Source organism: Symphodus melops (assembly GCF_947650265.1).
Source record: "Symphodus melops genome assembly, chromosome: 18".
In the NCBI taxonomy this organism is placed as follows: Eukaryota; Metazoa; Chordata; class Actinopteri; order Labriformes; family Labridae; genus Symphodus; species Symphodus melops.
In genome coordinates this window covers 14,560,539-14,585,674 of record NC_136708.1, presented here as the reverse complement: position 1 = coordinate 14,585,674, position 25,136 = coordinate 14,560,539, and the positions used below count along the sequence as shown (strand labels likewise).

Genomic DNA, 25,136 nt, shown 5'->3' with positions numbered 1-25,136 from the left:
ATCAGGACGGAAGTCATTCCTATGACCTTAGCCATCTGTATTGATGTTTATTTAATAGTCTATATTGATTTCTTATCGTGTTGTTCTAGTTTATAGAGACTGTTTTCACCAAACAATGCTTACCAAAAATCCAGATTTTTTTTTTTAATCTGTTCATGAATGCCCTCAAGTTAATATGGTCCAAATCCTGCTGGCACACACCTACTGTTGTGTTGCCAGTTTTCAGACAGACGCTGTTTGTGTGCAGCGTATGGAGGATGTCTGCAGGAGTGTTGAACTGGGAGTATGGTGAGATTGTTGGTCACAGTTTGGTTTGTTTCATAAACACAGAAAAACTTCTTCCATGTGTCAGTCCTCATTCCTGTTCAGCCTTGACAGGAAAACAACAAGGAGAGAAACAAAACAAAGAAATAAACTTTCATTGCTTTTCCTGTTGTAAAGTTTCTCATAGAATATTTTTTTTCATTAGTAGGTTTTTTTTTTTGTTTTTTTTTACCAGCTTGACAACAGGAAATTATAGTGAACAAGATGAAGTTCCTCTGTGGTAAAGGCAGAGCCGAGTTTGAGCTGTGCCAAAGAGTTAATTAAAATGTTACCTCTAAAAAAAACATTTCTCTACCATCACTGCTTCAAATGAAAGGCATATTTAATGATTTAACTCATAATGTTGAAATAATAATTTGTGTATTTGTTTGAGTGAGAGAGATGCAGGTCAAGTTGTTTGGTTTCAGTTGGTCCTTATCAGCATCAAACACACTGTGTGTGTGTGTGTGTGTGTGTGTGTGTGTGTGTGTGTGTGTGTGTGTGTGTGTGTGTGTGTGTGTGTGTGTGTGTGTGTGTGTGTGTGTGTGTGTGTGTGTGTGTGTGTGTGTGTGTGTGTGTGTGTGTGTGTGTGTGTGTGTGTGTGTGTGTGTGTGTGTGTGTGTGTGTGTGTGTGTGTGTGTGTGTGTGTGTGTGTGTGTGTGTGTGTGTGTGTGTGTGAACTCGAACTTGTGGAATATTCCATTTGTGGGTGGGGTTAAACCATCTTGAAGTCTTGTTCGTTCCTGTGCAGACTGTAATAAATATTTTGGCTTGTTGTCAAACCTGCTGCTGTGGAAAACAACTCCACATCAGTGTTTAGTTGTTTTATATTTACTCATGTGGTGAGATGGGAGTGATAGCTAGATATATTTATTACCGAGAAGCTGAGTTTAGACGGGTTTAGTGTTGTTATTTTGATGAGAAAGTGGCATGTGAATGACTGTTAGTTCAAACGTATGGCTAGAACGTAGAGCGAAGAAAACCAAAAAAAATCCAAACATATCAGCACAAAGGAGATTTGTATTGCACCCCCCCATTTAAATTTTTATTTTCTCCTGTTTCACCTTGTCATTAAAGCCTCAGAAAGAGGCTATCCAACACACAGACCCTCTGTGGGACAGGATGCAGGTGGTGGGGGGCAGTTATGTGATGTTTGGTAAGGGGTACTGTAGTCAAAGGGGGCACCGAAGAGGTTGGAGTTGGTGAATTACAGTCCCTCTGTATGTGTATGCGTGTGTGGTTATGTGGTGAGGACGACATACAGCCAGTAACGCGACTCCAGGGTAGAAGTAGGCCAAGGCTGCTTGTCAGCAACTTGTCAAAACCGCAATGCATATGATCTTTCATCAAACAGTCAGACCTGCAGGAGGTAATACAGCTTTTAAACATCAAATGTCTATACTAATGCATGTTAGTATACGTCACTATTTACAAGACAGCTTAAGGGTTAATAATAATTTAAGCGTGTTTATACACTAAATACAACACTAACATTAACTGTCTAGACCGAGATCAACAAGAAGTGGATTTAAATAAGTCTTTGTGTGTCTGGTCTCTATTTCACACAGTTAAAGTTGATCAAACGTTAATACTTTTGTAAATAAAGGAGTATTTCTAAATAAGTCTCTGGTTAGCTTGACTGAGTCTTGACAGGCACTTTTCCTACTCCGGCACGTTGATGCTTATTTTGCTAAAACTAAAACAGACATTAGCTAATGAAAGTTTAATGTAGCATAAACATGTAATGATCGAACTAGCAAAAGGATAAAAAATCATCACAGTAAATCTAAGAGTCAGTGTTGTGTTGTCTTTTTGTTGGTTTAGCTCGCTGTGTTTTGCCTTTTGCTCTGGGTGTGAACTGACTTCAGTGTGTACAGTATGTGGGCCAGTTAGAGTGATAACCAGCTAGCCTATTAGCCAGCCATGCTAAAAATAAACTCAAGGATGACTGGGCTATTAATGGCTGCAGAGACCTGTTCTGTCCTTTCCTGTCTTCAACTTTGCTAGTGTTATGCCAGCTTAAATGACAAATTTCTTGAAACCTAAGAATAGAGCTGAACCACTTGCATTTCGACCTTTGGGCCTCTTGACCTGAAGAAGGCTTCAGGTGACATAACATGCTCACAACACCATTACCATTTTCTACTAGAAACTGTCGTTTTCCAGGAATTCACTCGTGTTTTTTTTTTGTTTTTTTTTTGTATGGTGGGTGGGATTAACCATACATTAGCCTTTTATTGAACCTTTAAAAAAAATATTTGTGTTGATGTTTGTAATTTTTGACAAGGGCGAAACATGCAAACGCAATGTGATCAAATCAGCCACTCGATATGTCGGCCAGTTGGCAACTCTATGCTGTGATATTGTGCTAAAGTTAAGGAAGCTTTGTGTTGTTCTTAAATTATTATTATTATTATTATTTACCTTCTCAATTTACATTTCTAAAGAAACATTCCATTTAATTGCTTAGTCTTGTACATGTGCTTCAACATCTACTTTATTAAAGTGCTTTTCCTTTTTCTGTTTGATTTGTCACAACAAAGTGGTGACTTTAAGGTTCATGTTTTGCATAATGAAGTGCAGTGTAGGTAAGCTGCATTACAAAACAAGTTGGTTCAATTGTCATTTCGGTGCTGGAGCTAGACATGACTCAATGTTATTTATTGCAGGTTGTCTTGTTAAAGTTGCTTAACCTGTTGTAGGGTGAAGGATCGAGCTGTCATGAGTGACAACTCAGAAACATTGTGAGTGTTTTTGGCCGTTTCTCAATAATCTGTCATGGTAGATAAAGTTTAAATTCAGCCAAGACATTTTGTTTACAAGGAACGGGTGAGATTGAAGATTGATGTAGATGTCACAGGGGAAAATGTTTTAATACATAGATGTGTTTGTTTGTGAGTGTATGTATGTGAACAGCAGGTATATTACATCACATACATACCAGCCAGTATAGTAATATAAGCCCAGTGCTAAGAGTAAGGGATTTGTTATTGATGCTTGTGCACGTTGATACACATGTGCTCCCCCCTGCCCTCTGCACTGCAGCAGCACTGCACCATAATTCACACATACACTGTCTGACTACCTCTCTCATCCCTCTCTTTCTTTCTCTCTTGTACTTATCCATGCCATCTGCTTCCCAAAGCTGGGAAATATGTTCATCTTTCATTGGAATATCATGCACAGTAATGGAGTGTTAATGTGCATGTGTTGTTTTGCTGGAGAGTGTGTGTCTTTACATGTCTCTGTGGTTGTCGATATCCCAGCAGTGTCTTATCTGCTGCCGTGTGTGTGTGTGTGTGTGTGTGTGTGTGTGTGTGTGTGTGTGTGTGTGTGTGTGTGTGTGTGTGTGTGTGTGTGTGTGTGTGTGTGTGTGTGTGTGTGTGTGTGTGTGTGTGTGTGTGTGTGTGTGTGTGTGTGTGTGTGTGTGTGTGTGTGTGTGTGTGTGTGTGTGTGTGTGTGTGTGTGTGTGTGTGTGTGGGGGTGTGTGTGTGGGGCGGAGAGTATGCTTCTAGACTGAAAAGTCTCTGTACTCTTGTCACACTATCTCAGTTTAAGACCCCCAAAAGACACTGGAGACTGAACATCTGCTGTTACATTTTGACACACACACACACATAGTACACGCATATAAAAGCAGGCTTTAAAACCTTAAAACAATATCATTACCCCACCAACAACATACTGGATGCTTTGCCTCCAAAGTTTCTGTTAACATACTGTGATGCAAATTATCAGAGAGATGAAAAATAAGACAAAAACATATATAACTGGTACATATGCACCTCCTTGTTTATTTTAAAGGAATTACAACTCAGAACCAGACAGCAGTAATAAAACCAATGGACAGAGACAGTAAATACTCATAAAAAGCCTGCAGCTTTTTTTTTTCTTTTTTTTTTTTTTTTACAAAAGGGATAAGTGAACATATATACAATGGTCTCATTATACAGAGAAGATATGAAAAACAGTAAATACCCATTTGACGCACAACATAAACTGAATGGTTATGAGCAGCCAAAAATCATATATAAACATGCTGTGTATATAAAGATACAAGAATATGTCCATTAAGGATAAATACACAAATGTTACATTGTGTTGTTATTTACTTAAAGAAAGGAAAAAAAGTGAATGGAAGTTGGATGCTTTTTCCACCATGACAATAATGAACTGAATTGGTAATTAAACTACTGACAGGGGCAATTTAGGAAACACACACACACACACATTACATTCTGTCTATTTCTTCCTAAAATGTGGCAATGTATCATTTCTACCTAAAGAGATTATTCTGATTTCATAATTGCATCCACATATGTTCCACATAAAAGCAATCAATGGATCAGGTCACGAGTCTGTTTTGACTTTAAAGTCTTATCTAGCGTCTCTTTTGCAGTTACTCAATACTCCTTTTGTTTATTTTCAATGTCTGTCGCTCCTTTTTTTCTTTTTCTCTGTGTCTCTCACGCACACACATACAAAAGCCATAGGCTCCAGCAGTATGTGAACTTGATACTGAGGTCATCAGGCTTGTAGTCTATATCCAGCTCTGTTTGGGTCAATGCTGTTGTGCGTCATGTTCACAGTGTTCACGTGCCTCACTTGTGTGTTGACACCAAAAAAATTCATGTCCAAGCTGATGGACTAGTGATAAGGGATTAGACGTCTGAGAATGAGCTCCTAATTGACCTAAATACACAGATCTAAGGCTGCAACCAAAAATTGCTTAACGGTGTTGTGCTTGGAAAGCGCTTTCTATTCTTCTGACTACTCAATGTGCTTTTACACTGCAGGTCACACGTACCCATTCACACACTGATGGCAAAGGCATAAGTGGGAAAGTACCAGTATTAACTAAACCCAGTCATATACATTCACATTAGGTTACTCATTTACAATTTTGGAATAAGTGTCTGGCTGCATTTGCAGAGTTACAATACTAAGAGCTGTGAACTGATGGGATCACCAGTCCAGATGGTTCAAGGCCTGGGCCTAACTGACATTACACATTACTGTCTGTGCTCCTTTGTCTGTTTATGCCAAAGCAGCCACCACCTGTCATGTTTTGATTGGCTCTGTAGCGGCTGTAAGGTCAGGAATCTCAAGAATTCAAGTATTTGTAGAAATCGATATAAATTGTCAAAAGGTTCAAAATGTTGACGTAAGAAAGTCAGACATTCTTCCATACTGGGTTATGACTTTATTTTGGACTCTTTCCTTTCTTGACAGATGTGTTTTTAACTTATTCTGACAAGTCGAGTATCAACCTTCTCTGCAGATATGAGGAGTGTCACTCAGGAGTGTCGGGTCACTGGACAGGTTGCACAAGATCACAAAAACATGCAAAGCATTTTACAATGCAAGAAACTGCTTACAGTACTTGCAAATTGACACTGACTTTGTTCCATACATGACTGAGCCTGCAGCAGACATGGGACTGCTTTCTCAGGTTACATGTTGCGTTACAGTCGGACAGAGAGAGGGACACAGAAGAAGAAGCAGGGAAACAGAGAGGGGAGATGAAGATAGAAAGACCAACCTTTTCCTGATTTCATGCCAGTGTCTCAGGTAATCTGGTCTGTAGCACAAGGATAAACACTCACTAGAATAGACCTGGGTTACGTGTGTATGTGTGAGTGTGTTTGAAGGTTCAGAAGGCTTGTGTTTGTGTGTAGATGTGGGAGACGCAGGGAAAGCAACAGGCTCCTGATTTGTGCGTGATCTTGGACTTTACAGACACCTGCTTCCCCTCCCTGCCTCCTGCCTTTTTCTTCCGGTCTTGCATCTGTCAGTGTGATTACATGCACAGTTAAGTTGACACATGGTTGTAGCTTTATTTGACCATTGTTCTTGTCAAAGTGAGAAGCACCCCAGAAGAATCTTTTTATTTAACGATGGATGGCGATTTTTAAAAAAAAATGTAGTTTATACTTTTGGACATACACATCTTAGCAAGGGACAAACTGTTTTCATTCCATTAATGTACTTCACTATGTTTGACTCCTTTTCGCTGATACAACATAAATTGTGTCTCCTCAACGTTCTCTTACACATTTATCCTGTTCAACTTCCGGATCAAAGCCCAGCGCAGGAACTTAGTAGGCACACAACACAAGGCTAGTTTGGTTCAGATCAAGGTGTATACATGCAGGAAACAAGAAAATCGACTCCTTGTCATGTTAGGTGTTAAGTCAGTGTTGGGAAGTTAGATTTGCGATTTCAGTTTGACTAATTTGTTTACATATATTTTAAAAGAGTAGTTGAACCAACACTTTTTTTTTTAAACATTTTTCACTTTGACTGTTTTCCATCTCTTCCAATTACTTCTTTACTATCTTCTCTGAGCTAAACTGCCGCCTCTCTCCCTCTGCTCACCTGTGAGACTGTACATTGTTTATGTCGGCGCTCATAAAAAGCTTAGGTGTAATTCTGTAGAAGTTGAGCTTGTGTTACGGACGCACAAAAAAAACATGTACAATATCTCTAATCCAATAACATGCACTGCTTTGTGTGTCTTTCGTATGACTGACAGTTACAGATGCAGGCCAGATAATGTCAGCTACGGAGAGAGAGATGAAAGGACGGGGAGAAGCACAGACACTTGTTTATGGACTTGTTTTTTCACCTTGACCTGTTATGTTTCAAAATCACACACAACTTTTAGTCCCTTAGTGTAGGAACAAATCCACACGTGAAAACATCCCAATTAGAAACCCGCATAAACGGATCAAACCCTCTTTCAATGAATCTCCAAACAGCCTCAAACTGAAGGGTTTCACTGTCCCATTAGATGAATACATTATCCCTCATCTTTAATAAAGTGTTCAAATGCATTCTGCTCCTGCAGCACCTTTGGACGACTCGTGCTGTTCAACATGTCTTTGTCACATAATAGACAGCCTTGAATACTGACGTTAATGTCATGCTACTGGCACTTAAAAAGCGGTTTTCTGTGCTTTGAAAAAAAAAAAAAAAAAAAGAAATAATATTGTAATAATGATAATGATTTACATCTCCAGTCTAGACATCAAACAACTACAGGATTTCCTGTATCTCCCTAATACCTTAAAAGTTCCGAATGTTGGATAGAATTAAAGCCTTTTACCTCTGGAATCAATCAGATCAACATAATTCCTCTTCCAACAGCTGTCTTTGATGAACTGAAGAAAAATCTCTGAAACAAAGCAATTTCAAAGAATTTGCTACTAACTGTATTAAATGACAAAGTAGGTATACAATTAATCACATAAGTTTAATCGTAAGAGGCGTCCTACTTCCTGCTGAAATTCATAGTGAGCCTTTCAACTGTTTGAAATGAAAACATTTGATAAGATTATATATCGTAGTATATACAATATATTGTAGTCTCTTTTACCATCAAAAAAGCAGTTTGATAGCACTTTCATATTTAATACCCAGCATCTGATTTTCTCCACAAATGTAAGCATTAATAACAAACAAAAAAAAAAGAAGATGTCATATATTTATTTAATAACTACATTTTAGAGCTCTGGAAAGGATCAGTTTGCTGTTGATTTGTTTTTGTTTGAAGAAACTAAAGCCTTAAATTGTTCATTCCAAATGTTCATTTTCATGTTGCTGTTTTCCTTTTTGCCGGCTTTATTGAAAACATCGCATCAAAGTCACGCGACACAACTCAAGTGGGAGTTTCTAACAGCACCCATCATTTGAAACAGCCCCGCTCTGCTAGAATGTTCCCTAGTTAGTCAGAAGTCGTCCTTCCATCACATAGAAAGAGCTGCGGACCAGCTGTCAGATCTGTTGTTGTTGTCAGTATGTTGTGACATGTTTTGGCTGAAGTGGCTTTGGATACTTTCGGCACACCATGTTCTTTTCCTGACAGCGGGGTTATTGCTGCCTTGTAATTTTCACAAAAAGCAGATAATTAACATGTATTTGTTATGTATACTGCATGTACGTGTAAAGGAGAGGAGCTGTTATGTAATCTGCTGCAGTGTGAGGGGCTGTGGGTGGGGGACTGTGAGTGTGTGTGAGTGTGTGTGTGTGAGGATAAAATATTCATGTCCGTCTAGAGAGCATCATGAATGTTAATGGGGACATGAGAGAAAATGGAGAGGAGGGATGAAGAGAGGAACCACCGAATGAGGGGGGAAAAAAAAGAAAACAGGCAGAAATCGAGAGACTTCAGTCAAGGCAGATGGCTGTTTACCAACGAGTCTGAGTCTGTTTCGAGGTTTCTGCCGGAGTTTCTGAAAGATACTGAGATAACGTCATGACTTTGAGCACTATTAATAAAAATGATTAATTGATTAATACGTTTCCTTCTCCCTCTCGCATCTGTCCCTATGACTATCTCATTTCTCTATACCCCTTTCCCTCTTCAACCTTTCCTTCATCCCCTCATCTCTTATTCCTCCCACCTGTTCTAAACCTACTTCCCTTCCTTCACTTCTTCCTTTCTCCCTCTCTCCTTTTCTTTCCGTCCCTCCCTCACGTTTTTCACCAATCCCTTCTTAAGAGGCTCAATGAGAGTCTTAGCACTGTTATGGTGTGTGTGTGTGTGTGTGTGTGTGTGTTTTCTTCACGTGGCAAACACTAGTGTGTGTAGGTTCTGAAGGAACGTGCCAGTGGCCTGCTACACAAAAACACACATTCAAGAATTCAACTCTGCGGGAGAATGGGTTGAGCCTTCCTGCAGTCCACTTTGCCCTCTCTCTATGAGGCGTGTTATAAGCTGAAGTTCTTCACGCTTCTTCTTTCTTTTTTTTTTTTCTTCTGTGAATCTCTTTAATATTTCTTCACAACATACACAAGCTCCTCTGTGCGTGGAACAGTAGCTCAATTTGAAGACATTTTACGTCATAAAAACTTGCATGCTTTCATCTCTCCCGCCCATTTTCACAGACAGCCCACATTTGTGCGAGTATTTATCATGTGCTCAACCCAATTATACTCTATAAAACTGGACTTTTTTTTATAGGAGAGGGCACACGTGTGTGTGTGTGTTTCTGCGTGTGTGTGTGAGTGTGTTAGTTACTGCATGCTGACGTCTCCAAAACCAAAAACGGGAGATTTCAATCTTTTCGTGGTGGTGCTCACATAATCTCAAACCAGAATGTAAAACCACATTTCTTTAAAGTATTCAAACATTATTTTGCTTCAGATAACAAAAAGAAGGAGGACCAAAAAACTATGTCAACAGTGTTCCAAATTGAACTAATCAAAGTGAAGATCCACCCCCATATTTGTCTGGAGGCACGAATCCAGAAACAGATCCTTCTTTAATGTGTTGGTTGTACAGTAAATAGAATGGGAGCCATTGATTACACGAGATCAAAACATTTGATAAAGTATGCCGACTGGGTGCATATTTCTCAACTTGCCGAGAACTGCCTCATGTTTGAAGCTTTACGATCTCCCTCGGGCAGTGTTGATAAAACAGTTAGGGTTTAAAAAACATACTGTAGGGGTGTGTCTCTTTGACAGAGACTCAACTGACCATTTTTCTGCTATTTACGTACTGTATGTTTAAGCGGCTTGATCGGCCCATCTTGTGTTGGTTGATTCAACTCTTGTTTGTCCCACACCCAGTCTATGATCAGTGTCATTTTTTTGTCGATATGCTTGAACGCTCTATTCATGTTCATGTTAAATTGCTGTTACTAACTTGTTGTTTTCCTTCTCTCTCTCTCTCTCCCTCTCTCTCTCTCTCTCTCTCTCTCCATATATTTCTGCTTCACCTGACGCCATCGTTTTGGATCCCCACTCGACCTTCAGATTGATCAGCCAATCGATGGGGATTCTCAGAGGAGCTCCGCCTACCTTTGCCGCCTGCCCTACTCCACCACCTCCTCTCCCCTCACCCTGCAGCCACTTCCTCACCCCTGCCCGCTCCGTCTCCCAGCTCTCCATCCAGCCCTTTTCCATACACAAAATGACTCTTGAACTCACCGAATGGTCCTCTATATGGATTTTTACAGCTTGTAATAGACAGTAAGAGAAAGAGGGAGAAACCTCAATGACAAACAAGCCATAATCATACCTACACACCACACATACATACACACACATACATACACACAATACATAGCGCACATACACACACAAGCAAGTAAACACTGGCATACCAAATAACACTCACAGATCAGCAAACGCACCAACCTACTCTTGGAATGTAACACATATGCTTCCTGTGAAAATTAAACTCTTTCTCTGATTTCTTGATTTTCTACAAGCCTTCTGGAAAGTTGATTTTATTTTATTTTTTATGAACTCTTGGGATGAAAACAAAACCACCAGAGGAGGATTAAAGCCTGTTGGATTAGGAGCTGCAATATTTTTTGGTGGACAACTTGATTTTCAGGTGTTTTTTTTTTTTCTTTTAACATTAAAGGATCTATACTAGATCTAAATATACTTAGAGTCCTTTTTAAGCAGGACACCGTTTTAGAAAGAACCTGTTACCTAGATTGCTGGGACACTTCTGTTACAGAGTTTTGGAAAAAAGTGTAACTTGTAAAGATTGTACTTGTGTTACTTCCAGGAAGTCACTACTTATTCAAGTTACTACAACGGAACGGATGCATCCATTTTTTTAGCCACAGGTCAACTCTCAGATTTTTTTTTTTTTCTTTGTACGAGGAGGTGCACTTGTTTTTCCCATCGCGTGCATGCCCTCCAACATGCCTCCCCAGAACACAGAGGCTGACACTATGCAGGTCGGATCTGGGGTTGGCGGGCTCAATGCCAAAAACTCCACGACATCGGGCTCAGACGAGGAGAAAGGTGGAGCGGCAGGCGAGACGGATGGAAAGGGAGGAGGAGGAGGAGGGGGAGGAGGCCAAGGAGCGGAGGAGTCAGCGAGCGAGGGATCTGTCGAAGGCATCTCGCTGAAGAGATGGGTGATGCACGGGGCTGTGATGTTTGGGCGGGAGTTCTGCTATGCCATGGAGACAGCGCTGGTGACACCTGTTCTGCTGCAGATAGGTAGGTTAAAAGTCCACAATCGCGCTTTAATGTTTATAATAAGCGTATAGACTTCCATTCATTACATACCTGTCACCATTTCAGAATTACTTATTTAATGGGGTTTTTTATACAACCAGTCACTTTCCCTTATCCAGTTCAGTGATAGAAACACAGTGAAGTACAATATCCCCACAACGAACGGTTGAAAGGCTTCTCACGCTGATATTTTTATGCATGTAAGCCGAAGATCATCAACCTGTAAAGACAACAAATGATTTTGTTTCAGGGTCAGTCAAACCAAAGCGTACGAAAAAGAAGCAGCTGCAAACCCCAATAGTTGAGGACCAATAACCAAAAGGAATCTCTCAATAGTATTAAGCAACCTTTCAAACATAAGAAGCGTAGGGAGTAATCGTCAGAACTCTGTTTACGTAGCATTAAAGATGGCACCTTGACAGCTCAATACATCATACATCCTGTTCCCCTTGTTTAGATGGCCAGGATGGCCCTGGCTCTGCCAGGAGATTAGCTCGTTCACTAAAAAAAGAAAAAACTCACACCCACACACAGGCAGTGAGTGTGCTGTCATTTGCACCCTGCTTCATCTTTGACAACCTTTGAGAATTTGCCAAGTCCAAATTCATCTGGAGTACATTGCAGTCCTCATGGGGGACAGAGAGGGTGTGAAGAAAGAAAAGGAGACGAGAGGGGAGGGGAGGGGAGGAAAGAAGAGATGAGATCGGGAGAGGGAGAAGAGAGAGAGAGGGAGATAAAAAAAGGCTTTAACAGCCATAACCTTGTTTATAATTCAAAGTCATTTCCAATGCAACCCCTTTCATCCCCTCACATTCTCTTGCTTCCTTTTCCCTCCAAATCCATTCTCTCCCTCTGTGCTGTGACCATCCCAGCTTACATAACCAGGGCTCCATGAGTGGCGGGACACTCTGTGGTTACCCTTACTCACTGGCTGGCTCACCCAGGATGAGCCGCCACGGCGAACCAGCCTTTCATATACCTGAAACCCCCTATTAGGCTTTTTTTTCTGGGGTAGTATCTGACCCTCGGACATGTTTTTGTTCTATTTTTAACCTTGTTGTAGCCGTCCTAGTCTATTTTTGTAGATCAGGCTGTGTCTGAGCCCCTCTTTGGAGAATTTTGAAGTACTGAGAGGTACAACGGCTGCAGATTACTCTGCTACCACGAATCACCTAAAGCAGACAGAGGGTTGTTTGCACCTTGTTGTGATTCTTCACCTATGTAGAGAGTTTATCCAGTTTGGCAGCCTTTTCATGTCGAGCTCATTGACTACACATACCATTTGACCTTTTGTTCTTATCATAGGTAGAGAGGATGCCTTCCATCTTAAAGAGTTATAATGCACGTTTCACTCAGTGAAGCACACACATAGCTACTTGAGTTACATTAAGACTCCACTAATTATTTTCAGTCCCAACAACAAATTTCTCAGGCATGTTTCTGGCCCTTGAGCAGCAAAATATGTCATATATCTTGACTATTTTGTAAAAAAAACTTCACCTTCATCCCATCTGGTGCTATTTATCTATCATTTAGGCATTTAGGTTGGAGTTACATGACTGAACAAAAACAGTACATTTATGGTACGTTATACTGAAACAGAAAGCTGAAAGGTGTCAAAATGAAGTTTTAGTCATGATTCATTGCTTTGAGAAACTCTGCTAGTAGCTTAATCAAGTAAATCTAACCGTATTGATGGAAGCAGGTTTGTGATCATTTTCAAAGCTGTTCCAACAGTATAGTCCTTTTTAATAATTCATAATTTCATAATAACTTTGTGCCACTTTGTAGTTTATTTTAGATGTTTAGCCTTTGTCTGTATTTTCTAGGACAGTGGACAGAGTGAGGTAAGGGAAAGAGAGATTAGTGATGACATGCACCAAAGAGCCAATGTGGCAAAGACTCTGCCTCTGTTCCTGGATTGTGCACTCTACCAAACGGGGCTAAACCAGCACTCACTTTTCAGTCCTTGTTATTATTCATAATTACACAATGCGTTTTACTTTTCAAATCCACCTACCGACTCAACACACTGAATAAAAACAAACTCACTTGCACCTTATCACGTCCAGCTTCAGCTGTCCTATTGCATCTGCAGGAAACGCAGACGCTCTCGAATCATGCCACTGTGTTAGCAGAGAGCTGTATGTTAGCAACATTACCCTAATGTTAACCTGAATGACACCTTGTCCACTGCAATCATCACAACTTTTACCAACTTGCTGTTGGCGAATGGCTTCTTGTGCTTTGAATGATACTGATCTATTGCCACATTGGCTTTCTTTGTTGGGTGAATAGAGATGATGATTTAGTGTGCTAGCTGCAGACTGTAGTGGCACGCCACATGGCCTCTTTTGCTGATTGAAATGCTGATACCGCAGATAAGGCCTACACACTTGTCCCTTCAATTCGTCATAAATAAGTCACTGGAGTTGGAAATGTTGGCATTTATTCTGCTTTTTCTTGGCATGGCAACCTTTGTTAAACAGGCTCGCTATTGGCAAGAAAAACTTCTCACTTGAGCTCAGCTAGAGTACAGCGTAATTGTCTTGCTGCTACTTTCCTGTGATTGGCTCGGCATGAACATCCCTTTTATGATGACAGCTTATAAGCTTATCCTATTTAACACTGGAGGGGAGGACATCTGTGTATTTGATTGAAATGAATGGGAAAGAGCATGTCAAGGTGCATTTATTGTCGTTCTGTTTTTGCACAACCTCTAGCTAGCAAGCCTCTGAATTCCATTTTGTGAGCTCTCAAAAAAGTGTGCAAACTATGTGTCGGAGATCCCTGCTCTAGAAGTTTCATACCTTCAAATGGGAAATCGCCACCTTCGCTTTTTTCCCCCCACGCCAAACTTTTAGCATAATCCTGACCAACTCTTTCGTCTGCTCGCAGCCAAACATGCACATTTCTATCAAAACTACCCCCTCTCTAATTCTGTTGGCAAAGATCCAACTATTGTTATAACAAATATCGACCTCTCAGTCCGCCATGTGGCTTCATGCAGGCTGGAGACCAACTAGCTGCTGGAATAACCTGTATAGCTGGTAAGTTGGCTGGTTGCCTTGCCCTGAGTGAAACCATTGTGTGTGTGTGTGACCCCCACAACACTGGGGTTAGAGAAAGAAAGACAGTGTGTGTGTGCGCAGCAGGCTCAGTTCAGTCAAGTAGCCCATATGTACACGGTCAAAAGAAAGGATGAGAAAGTTCTACCTTATAAGGTCCGGTGTTGAGGGCATGAACATGCTCTCTCAATGAGGGGCGACGGTAGCTCAGTCTGTAGGGACTTGGGTTAGGAACCAGGTCACCGGTTCAAGTCCTGATGCAGACCAAAATATGAAAGTTGGTCTGGTAGCTGCCAGACCACTTCTCAAGCACTGATTAAAAGAATAATCCTACACGGACCACTCGACTAATTACATAACACACTGCCTTTTCAGTAGTAAAGAAAATGGTAGAGACATATAGAAACCATGTGGAATAAAACATTTATGTAGGACTTACTGGTCTCATTTTGAACACTGTATTTGTTATGTTTATGAATGATTTTTTCTTTATCTATTAGTGTAGTTGCCACTAGCTTCTATCTTCCTTTTAGCCCTTTCAAGAATTGATGTGGTGCTCCTAAAGAGGAAGAGGATTGCGTGAAAATAGAGTTCTGAGGAAAGGATGTTCTTTGAGAAGGGAAGAGAGAGTGGAAAACAGGAGGAGGAGGAGGAGGAGGAGAGGAGGTGACGAGTGCAGACAGCATGTTGTGTCTTTTTCGGAGTCTGGTGTATTACATAACGAGAAGCTTTTTCAGATCTCAGCTCAAAGTGACACATATACAAGTTGTTAAGGCATCATCATAGAAGTCAAATCAGAGGAATCGCAAGGATCAACAAGCTGGCAAAAAAATCTTTATGATCGTTGTCTGTCATTTGTAGTCGTAGCAGCTCAATAAAAGGCAGGAAAATGGGATTATATATTAAATATTAAAAGGCCTTGCAAGCTTCATTTTACAATCGTAGAAATATCCGTTGAATGAAATGAAGGCTTATAGTACAACAAAAGCTATTGTCCTTCAGAATAAAATTCTTTTTTTCAACACATCTGTATGAAATTATAAACAAATTGCTCGTGTGAGAAGATTTTTTTGACTTGCTTATAAGACAAATAAAAGTCTTTAAAGAACGTGTAAGATTTAAACTTTTATTTGACCTCATACAATTGTAAACTGACACTCGTCGACAAATTGTTGCAACCAATTGAACAGCTTGAAAAAATCATTTGGATGGAGCAACTTCTGTTTAAAGACGAAACACTTTTAAGACCAATGAGTGACAAAAGTGACTTGAAAATGTGTTTGTTTTGCAATGCACTTCAAATTAAGAGACTTTGCTGACATGGATGCGTTATTTGATGCGTCAGAACTGCACAATCAGAAGGTGACCTGACCACCACCTTTTAACCTTTAATCCCCCAGCCATCTTAATCTCTTTATTTGCTTGTTTGACTATAACCAGCTCTGCATGTAGCAGAAGGTATGCCACTAAAGTGATGCCCAAAAGCGTCCAGGGCTGGCAGCTCTGCAACATTGTCATGCTGTTTTGGAGGCCTGCTTGGCTTTACTAAAGGAGATTACTTCAATCCAACGGGAAATGTCCTTCAATTCATTCAGGTCCCTTAAAACCTCAGCTCTCTTCACCTTGGAGTCGTTTTGATTACTTTTGCTGAAACGTTCACTTTTTGACAATAAACACAATTGTTGTAGCATGCCAAGTCTGAATAAATGACAAGCAGCAGATGCTGGTCTTGAAAATGAAAACAATCCAGAAGAACAAAAACTTTGTTTACTTGAGTCTGGCCCTTTAAACCAAGGAATCCCCATTATGATCCCAAATGCAGAAATAAACACAAGATATATAGTTAATACGTCATTGATTTAAAATGCGAGTTTGAGTCATCTGTTCTGGGTTCATTAAGGCAAAGAGTTTTTGTTAATTAGGCCGACAAAGGGCGGGGCTGATTTGACTAACAGGGAGCGCCTTGTATCTGTTTGCCTTGTGGCCATGGGCTTAACCTGAGCTTAGTAAAAGACTCTCAACTGTCGGGATCTGTCATGTTTTGTTTTTTCATTGTTCAATCATTTGCTAGCCAGATGTATGATCCAGAAGAGAGTGTTTCAGTAAATGTGATTTATTCTGCACATTTCACTGCTTTGAATCATTTCAATTAGACAGGAGTTTTTAGTTAATGTTCGGACTCCATCGCATTAAATCAGTGTTTACATATTTTTAAATTCCAATTTATAGTCTCATCCCAATGACACCACTGACCTTCCTGGTGTCCTTTTTAACTACATGCCTTTATAATGCAGTGTCCCTCCAAATACATGCTAGATACGGAATGCTATTATTTCTTCTGCAAATCAGCTTGATCTTGTGTTGTTTGGGCTAGCATGGCAGGTATACCCTAATCCACTGAGTGATCCTATCATGCTAGCTGGTCTAATCTACCAGATGACCTTGTAGAGAGAGTCATACTGAGTTATATAAATGACTGGCTTGATGTAACACAGTGACTAATCACTATAATCTGACCCAGTCAGTCACAGTTGGAGGACAGGCTAGGTGGATGGATGGATTTAAAGTTGCAAGTCTAAAGGCAGCAATAACAAAACAAACAGAAGTATTTTTTTATAAAGCAACAGAAGTAATACAGCAATCGGGGAAAGAATGAAATGTGAAATACAGGTGCTGCTGACTGTGAATTTTGTTTTTTAAAGCCTGCAAGGACTTTTAACCACAAGTCTCGATGTGAACTTACCTTTAACGCTCCTGCTTCTCAGCAGAGAGAGAGAGAGAGAGAGAGAGAGGAGAGAGAGAGAGAGAGAGAGAGAGAGAGAGAGAGAGAGAGAGAGAGAGAGAGAGGAGATGAGAGAGAGAGAGAGGAGAGAGAAGATGAGAGAGAGAGAGAGAGAGAGAGAGAGAGAGAGAGAAGAGAGAAGAGAGAGAGAGAGATGGAGAGAAGGAGAGAGAGAGGAAGGAGAGAGAGAAGAGAGAGAGAGAGAGAGACTAGTTCTAGTCAGTTATTTAAAGCCTCCCTCATAGCTCTTTATATAACTGCTGCAGTAACCTTGATGATTTATTAACTGTACACACACTGACACAAAAAAGGGCTTTTTTTTGCAAACATGACCAGCTCTGCAGGGAGCGGATACAGTGAAAAACAAACAGCAGCACCAGTGCGTGATGGTTGATGCCACGGCTTCCCACACTGTGGTCTGTGCACCATGATTCGGTGCTTTAGGGGATTTTTACAGTATTCATGTGTTTATTTGTGACATAAAGTAAATGCAGAATCAGCAGAAAACTTTTAAGACAAAGCCGTATTATGTGTGCGTCATGTTGGGGGTGCGTGTTTTTTCCATGCAACAGGCAATATGCTAGGTATGTGTGTGCTATTACTGTAGGATATGTGAGGAATGCAGAACTCTGTGTGTGTGTGTATTTGTTTGTCAGCACATTGCTCCCACCCCTCCCCCCTCCAGGGAGGTGAAGTCATCAAAAACAAGCCCCCACCAAGCTCTCAGATGATGACGAGGGACAAAGAAACATCAGGCGAAAGCAGATTCTGTGGTTGCTGCGACACAGACACGTTTGAATTATACTTTTTTCGATAACTTTAAAGTCAAAAGATCATTGGCTCCGTTAGGTTCCAAAGAGGAATGGGTTGGACAGCTTCGGAGAAGAATTGGGTAAAATAAGGAAGCATATAGAAATGACGCATAGACGAGCTGAATTAGTTTAGTTTAAAAGATAAAATAAATGAATGTAACACATTGAGGCAGTTTCGCACAATTTTGCTTAAAAATAAGGAAAAGTAATCTATAAATTTAAGTTACACTTCATTCTCATGGGCTCCATGAATACACATGTCACATAAAATGTGTCCTTAAAGGGCATCTGGTTCCATATTGAATGCATATTTATGTGTCACATTTTAAATAACAAATACAATTACATAAACTTTAAGAAGTGCTAAGTGTTGGACAGAAAAGGTTTTTGTATTAAAAGAGATTTAATCGTGTTTACCAAATATTTTGTGTCACAGTTCGAACATACAGATGTATGTTGTAAAAAGTCAGATGCTTGCGCAGGTTGCTCACATCACAAATGTTTTAATTAGTTTTATGCAGGAAGTCCATTATGGAAATGGATCATGTGTAAACACTGCACCTGCCCTACATTAACTGTTCACCTGCAGGTATCTGCAGGTATTGCAAACTGAATACAGTTCTAGTGTTTGTTTTTGAGCTGCCCTGAAGCACTTTCGACAGGTTCAACAAACATTATAAAATTAATCAATCATAACCGCGCCCTGATCTCAGGCTGTCAAAGAAGAGCAAAGACATTTCCATCAAAGATGAAAGGCTCATATTGTTTTGCGATTTTCCAATTATTAAGGATAACTGATATAAAACGGTCAAATGTAAAATAGCATGAACAATTCTTAACTGCCCAAAAATATGTCTCTGTATAATATCAGAGTGTGAACTCTGTATGTTTGTGTTCAACTGATGCTTCAAGTTTGTCACATGACAAGTTAAACTGCAGTACACCAGTTAGTAAAAGTGACCAGAAAATCTATACAAAGCCACACACACACACACACACACACACACACACACACACACACACACACACACACAACCTAATAGCAGCCAGTGAGAGAAATAGTTGTGGATAATGGATGGCCTCAGGGCTGTGTGTGTGTGTGTGTGTGTGTGTGTGTGTGTGTGTGTGTGTGTGTGTGTGTGTGTGTGTGTGTGTGTGTGTGTGTGTGTGTGTGTGTGTGTGTGTGTGTGTGTGTGTGTGTGTGTGTGTGTGTGTGTGTGTGTGTGTGTGTGTGTGTGTGTGTGTGTGTGTGTGTGTGTGTGTGTGTGTGTGTGTGTGTGTGTGTGTGTGTGTGTGTGTGTGTGTGTGTGTGTGTGTGTGTGTGTGTGTGTGTGTGTGTGTGTGTAGGGGAGTAAAAAAACATCTGTTCGCTCTCTGACATCTGTTGGCTTTTTGACAGTATTTAGATGGTTGGACAGTGACAGAATAAGTGAGTGAATTCATATGTTTAGATGTAATAATAAAAAAAAGAAGGAGCAGTTTAGTACAAAAAACACCAATTTGCCCAGAAGAAAGCGTCGGACACTGTTGTTTAAAGGAATTTCATCACTTTGACGTTGCACATTTTGTCAATACATGCCCTTCAGGTGTGTGCAGTGTTAAGACACTTTATGACATCATTCTGGTTTACTTAGGATTTTAAGCTGCAGTAGTATTTCTATTAGTTTAGTTGTAGTCTCAAATAATGTAAATGGTATGTTTCTGTTGTAAAAGGTACATTACAATATGGTAAGATACAACACAAATACTGTACGTGTGTGCGTATGTGAAAGGCTGAATGTCACATGTAGTGTGAGGTGCTTTTAGTGGTAAGCAGACTACAGAAGTGCTATATGTGCACGCCATTCACCATGATGAAGTTGCCCCTCCCCCCCACATCACCACACTTTCACACAACCTGCAAAACCTGTTTGAAATTAAACACTTTTTTTTGTGAATATTATCCTGCTACTTTTGAATTGGCTGATTTTGATATGACACCTGCATGCACCATTGAAGAGGGATTGTTGTATCTGTGATTACATAATATTAAATCACTGAGTGAATGCTGCTGATCGGCTTTATTGATCACTTCCCTGCAGAAAAGGCCAGTCAGCGCTGCTGGTTTGAGCTTCCTGATTATGATAAGTCACAGTCGGAGGCCTTCCCACCTTTTGCCAGTCGGAAATGGCTGCGTATCAATGCATTTGGCAGATGTAAGATGCACTGAAATAGAACAGTAAGAAAAATACAGTTAGTGTTGTGACCGGTCGCTGATCGAATTACACACTTTAAACGTGTGTCTCAGTATCTGTGTGTCCCTCAGTCTGCGTCTTTCAGTAGGAGGTGAATGTTTATTGCAGTGTGTTACATAACTCTGCCGACTGTGTGCGCGTGTGCGTGCGTGGATACATGCAGGCCTCATGAAATTTTAATGCCACCTTTTTCCCCCAAGAGGAGGGTGTTGGTGGGGATTTACTTGTCCCCCCTGGGTTGTGATAAATAACCTGAATGTAGTTGTACATTTCTCAAACCGATTTTTACTCATTATAAAGCTGGAGCGTGTGTTTGTCCTTGTGCATGTGCGCTAGCGCCCAGGATAAAGCCCATCCTCTGTGTCCTCTGAAGAATGACATTGAAGAACAGTGACTTTACACACACACACACGCACACGCACACACACAAACGACTGTATTCGTAGAGCAACTTCAGAACAAAGTAACACAGAGGTTAACATTTCAGAATAAAATCAGAGAAACAGCATGTCTAACTCTCTCAGGTTGGAAGAATACATGATTGGATGTAACTCCTCAATATGATCTGTTTAAAGCTACTGTACATATCTCTATGACACAGTGTTCTCCTGTCGGCATTGATTTGTTCTTCAGTGTGTAGTCATCAGCTGATCCACAGAACCGTACATCACTCGGTCTATACTCTGCAGTCCACAGATTTTTGAAATTAGAAATAAATGAAAAAAACCCAAAATGAAACATGGAGTATTGAGCTATAAGCATACTAACAGAAAGCCCATCCATACAGGTGTTTTTTAAGTCTAAAAATGTTCTTGAAATCTTAAAATTGTCATCTTGATGTTGCTTTGATTTGCTTCATTTTCTGACCTTTACTCATACATCATTCACAGGCATTTCCTAAACATACACCTCTTGAAATTATAGGCATGGAGAGAGATTTTTTGTTTCACAATGTGCATGTGACTAAAGAACAATTCTCTATTAAACTACAATCTAAGTGGGTAATGAGCGTTATGTCTACGTAGCGAAATGTCATACTGTTGCTGAAGATTTTCTTATGGGAGTCTATATTTAAATCAGGTAAAATGGGCCCCCTTTAAATCCAAAAACTTCAGGTTCTCCCTCACCTACACACAGTATTATGTAAAGCAAAAGATGGAACTGGTTTTAGTTACAACTGTGATAGGCATTTAATAGAGACCACCGCTTGCCTTTTTTAAGTAGCAGAGGAAACGAAGGTTTTGTTGTGAGCAGCACACACAGAATATGGCCTGCAAACGTTAGTGCTGGCATTAAATCTGCAACCAGAATCTATTAATAATAAATTATTGATGTTAATATTTCAAATCTGCTCCTTAGTCCATCTGTTGCATTTCTTATCGTTTTCGTTTCTCTTCTCTGAGCGCTGCACCTGACTCTTGTCCACGTTATGTTCATTCAGAAACACCTGCTTCCTCCTTTCCTTCCCTTCCTTTCCTTTCCTCGTCTCTCATTCTCTCGCTCCCAGCCTCCTTCCTTCCTGCCCACTTTCTCCCCTCCACGACCTCTGCCCCACTCTTACTTTCACACCGTTTCTCTGCCTGTTTTGTCTTTTCTTTTTTCTTGTGGTTTTCTCACGCCCGTGCAGGATATGAAAGGATTGTTTTGTGTTTATGGGAGAGTGGGAACAGGAGGGATGGGAACAGAGAGGGAAGGAGAGAAGAGAGTTGAAGGGAAAGAAAGGAGAGAGAGAGAGAGGTTGGCATTTTGTTTGATTTTTGATTGGAGTGGGAAGGAGATATCAAACTTCTGTTTGCTCACTTTTTGTTCATTGTGATATGAGAGGGGAGTTCTGGGAGAGGGATGTATGTGAGGACAGAGTGATGGTTAGTTGGGTTTATTTTTTTCTCAGGAATAGTGCTTTATACCAAACTATAAAAAATGTGTTACAAGTCCAGTATAGTCAAAGAGTCTTATGTCACAAAAATTATTGACAGACTATCTCTAAAAAACGTAGTGAGATGTAAAAATGCTTCCTTTTACAGTGTATCATTATCTTATTAGTACTTAAAATCAGAGCGGGATTTTATTGTCATTTATTCAGGTGTTATGTATTTTATAACTAATCATTGTTTTAGTTTGAAATATACCGTTTATCTGCAGTTTCTTTACCAGATTCGTCAATCGATTGAATCTGGATCAGTGCCAACAATTTCCCTGAAGTCCAAAGTGAAAGAAGTGTTTTTACTCAACCAAGAATTACTTCAGAAAAATGAAATGTGTTTGGAAGAGCCAATCATAATCCGTAACGTGATTGGCAAGTGAAGTCGTTAATGAAGGATGAAAGACCTCAGGTTTGTACTCGAGTCGTACTCAAAGACAAAACCAGCAATGAATCAAGCCTCTTCAAAAAGTACTGACTGTGCATCTAAAGCTCTTTCCTCCGGCTCATAGAGCTCCATGCATCGCTGGCTTTGTCTTTTTATTTTCATGATATGAATCATTTGTCATTGGGAAATGTTAACAGCGCATCTCACAGGACAAACCTCGAGATCAGTGTTCTTTCCTCTTCATCGTAGCTCTTTATCGTTCAACATCACTCGATAATCAACATCAATTCAGGCCGGCCACTAAATCAATAAATTAAAAAAGAAACTTTTAATCCTAAAGTTTAACATCTGGAATAATGTTTGATGTCGTCTCTTGTCAGAACAGCTGATCAGCGCTGCTTCGAGCCACTAAATCACTTCTAAGAGTACAGAAGAAACATTCTGCCAGTTTGTTTCCATGAATCTCTTTGTGAGACAGCTTCTCCACGGCAGCGGTTTCGAACATTTAAAAAAGAAAAAAGAAAAAAAAGAATCACTCTTTATGCTGATAGTCTTGTTTGCATATTCTGGATTAGTGTTAATTTCAGCTAGCTAAAAACAGCTATGAACTGTAACTCTGTAACCCATGATGGCTGTGTAAAGACAGGACACATGATTATCCATCTATCTTTTCTTGTCTCCTGGAAGCAGTTTTTTTTTCTTTTTTTTAAATCCAAGCATAATCTTTTCTCTAAACCTGTTGCCTTCACCTGTCCAAATTGTGATTGATGTCACTGTCAACCACTTGTGTTTGTTAATAGCATGACAAAGGCCTTTAACATCCCACAAGTCGCTGCAGACATGATAATAACAGATGATTATTTCATGTCAGACATTTTTCACTGGATCAAAAACAAACCGCTAATGAACCCTTTAATAGACTTAATTCTTCATTAGATTTTCACACGATTGTGTATTTTTCTGTTTCTTGTTGATTAAAGAGCCAATAGGCTAACAACTGAGACCCTACGATATAATGTCCCCCGTTGTTTAAGAGTCCATTATGGTGAGCACAGTACCATCCATGAAAGATCTTGTTCAATAGGCCTGTGTAAAACTCTCGACAAGGTCGATTAAATATTTCTCCAATATTTTGGTATCCTCTGGCTGCTACAGAACACATGAGCTAATGATGACGGTGCAACCCACAGAGTTCATATTGTTTCTCACATTATACAATAAGTTCCACATGATGTGATTTTCAAACGAGCTGTGCCCGCTCATAAACTGAATATTGATTAAAAAACCCACAAATTATGACTGTTAGTGTATGTCCCAGTAAATGTGGGATAACATGCAGAGTGTACGCAGACATGATGATGAATGAGAAGTCTGTAGTCAAACAAAAAAAACATTGAGCTTTATATTTAGTGTGTGTGAGGGGGAGTAAAATAGTAAAATTAGCACTTTGATGATGGACAGGGCAGACTGTGTGTTTCTTTCCTACGATCAATCAACAACATTCATCCTTCCGGGTTTCTCCTTTCCTATTCTCTCAATCATTGTCCCTTTTTTTTTTTTGTCTTTGTCGGCTGGTCTCTCCCTCTTTCTTTCTTACCCAGCTCATTTCTTTTTTTGCTCTTTCTGAAATACTTCCTGTGTTTCTGCTCTCTCAGTATTGTTTAGTGTGTGTGTGTGTGTGTGTGTGTGTGTGTGTGTGTGTGTGTGTGTGTGTGTGTGTGTGTGTGTGTGTGTGTGTGTGTGTGTGTGTGTGTGTGTGTGTGTGTGTGTGTGTGTGTGTGTGTGTGTGTGTGTGTGTGTGTGTGTGTGTGTGTGTGTGTGTGTGTGTGTGTGTGTGGTTGGTTGCACGTGTGGGAACTGTTTACTACAAACTGTTTTCCTGTTTTGATGTTGACAAACTTACAGACAGACTGATTCCTATCTGCTGCTCTGTCTCCTGTTTTATGATTGTTTGAGCTTTAACTGACTGTGTGTGTGTGTGTGTGTGTGTGTGTGTGTGTATCTACGTATGTATGTATGTGTGTGCGCGATTGTACAATTTCATGTGTGACTTTGTGCATTTGAGTGAGAAATAGGTAGAAAATGAATAAATCTCTATATATATAAAGCTGTCCACTACAGGAAGCCTGAAGTGAATGGAACTGCCATATTAGGAGACAGGAAGTGAAGGTGATAGAGACTCCATGTTGACAGAGTTCCCAAGACCTGGTCACCACGGCGACAGGAGGTCAAGCCCTTGTTTATGGCCACGTTCATGAGAAACACAGAGGTCGACAATTGTACATAGATGACAGCAGGAACACAGACTGTAAAAAAAGAAAGCAGAGCGACAATGTGACGCTGCGGTGTGACTCTGAGAAGGAAAAAACTAAAAGTCTAAAGAGACTGTGTTTCAAAGACTGATTGTTTTAGGGATATTTTAAGAGAATGGTAACTTTAAGCTGTATAAAAGTTACCGTACAGTACATGCAGTCCAAATCCAAGCGTGATGTGTTCTACACACACTCTAAAAGATAATCTGGATATTTGAAGTGTTTTGTTATTACTTGCTGCTTTAACTTTACATTGCTTCTTTTAAAAGTTGTGTTTTTTTTACACAGCAGTGCAAGATGTTTTTCTTTCCATCTTGTGAGCAGAGC

General features: G+C 40.1%; 1 protein-coding gene across 1 annotated transcript in view; it reads left to right on the top strand.

Moving 5' to 3' along the window:
- The window catches only part of LOC306838962 (solute carrier family 45 member 4-like), a 41,312-nt gene that overhangs the window by 7,939 nt on the left and 8,237 nt on the right, over positions 1-25,136 (top strand). The window contains exon 3 of the mRNA XM_079367402.1: positions 10,066-11,318. Within this exon, the coding sequence (XP_079223528.1) occupies positions 10,959-11,318 (360 nt within the window). The 5' untranslated portion in view covers positions 10,066-10,958. The remainder of the gene's footprint in view (positions 1-10,065; positions 11,319-25,136) is intronic.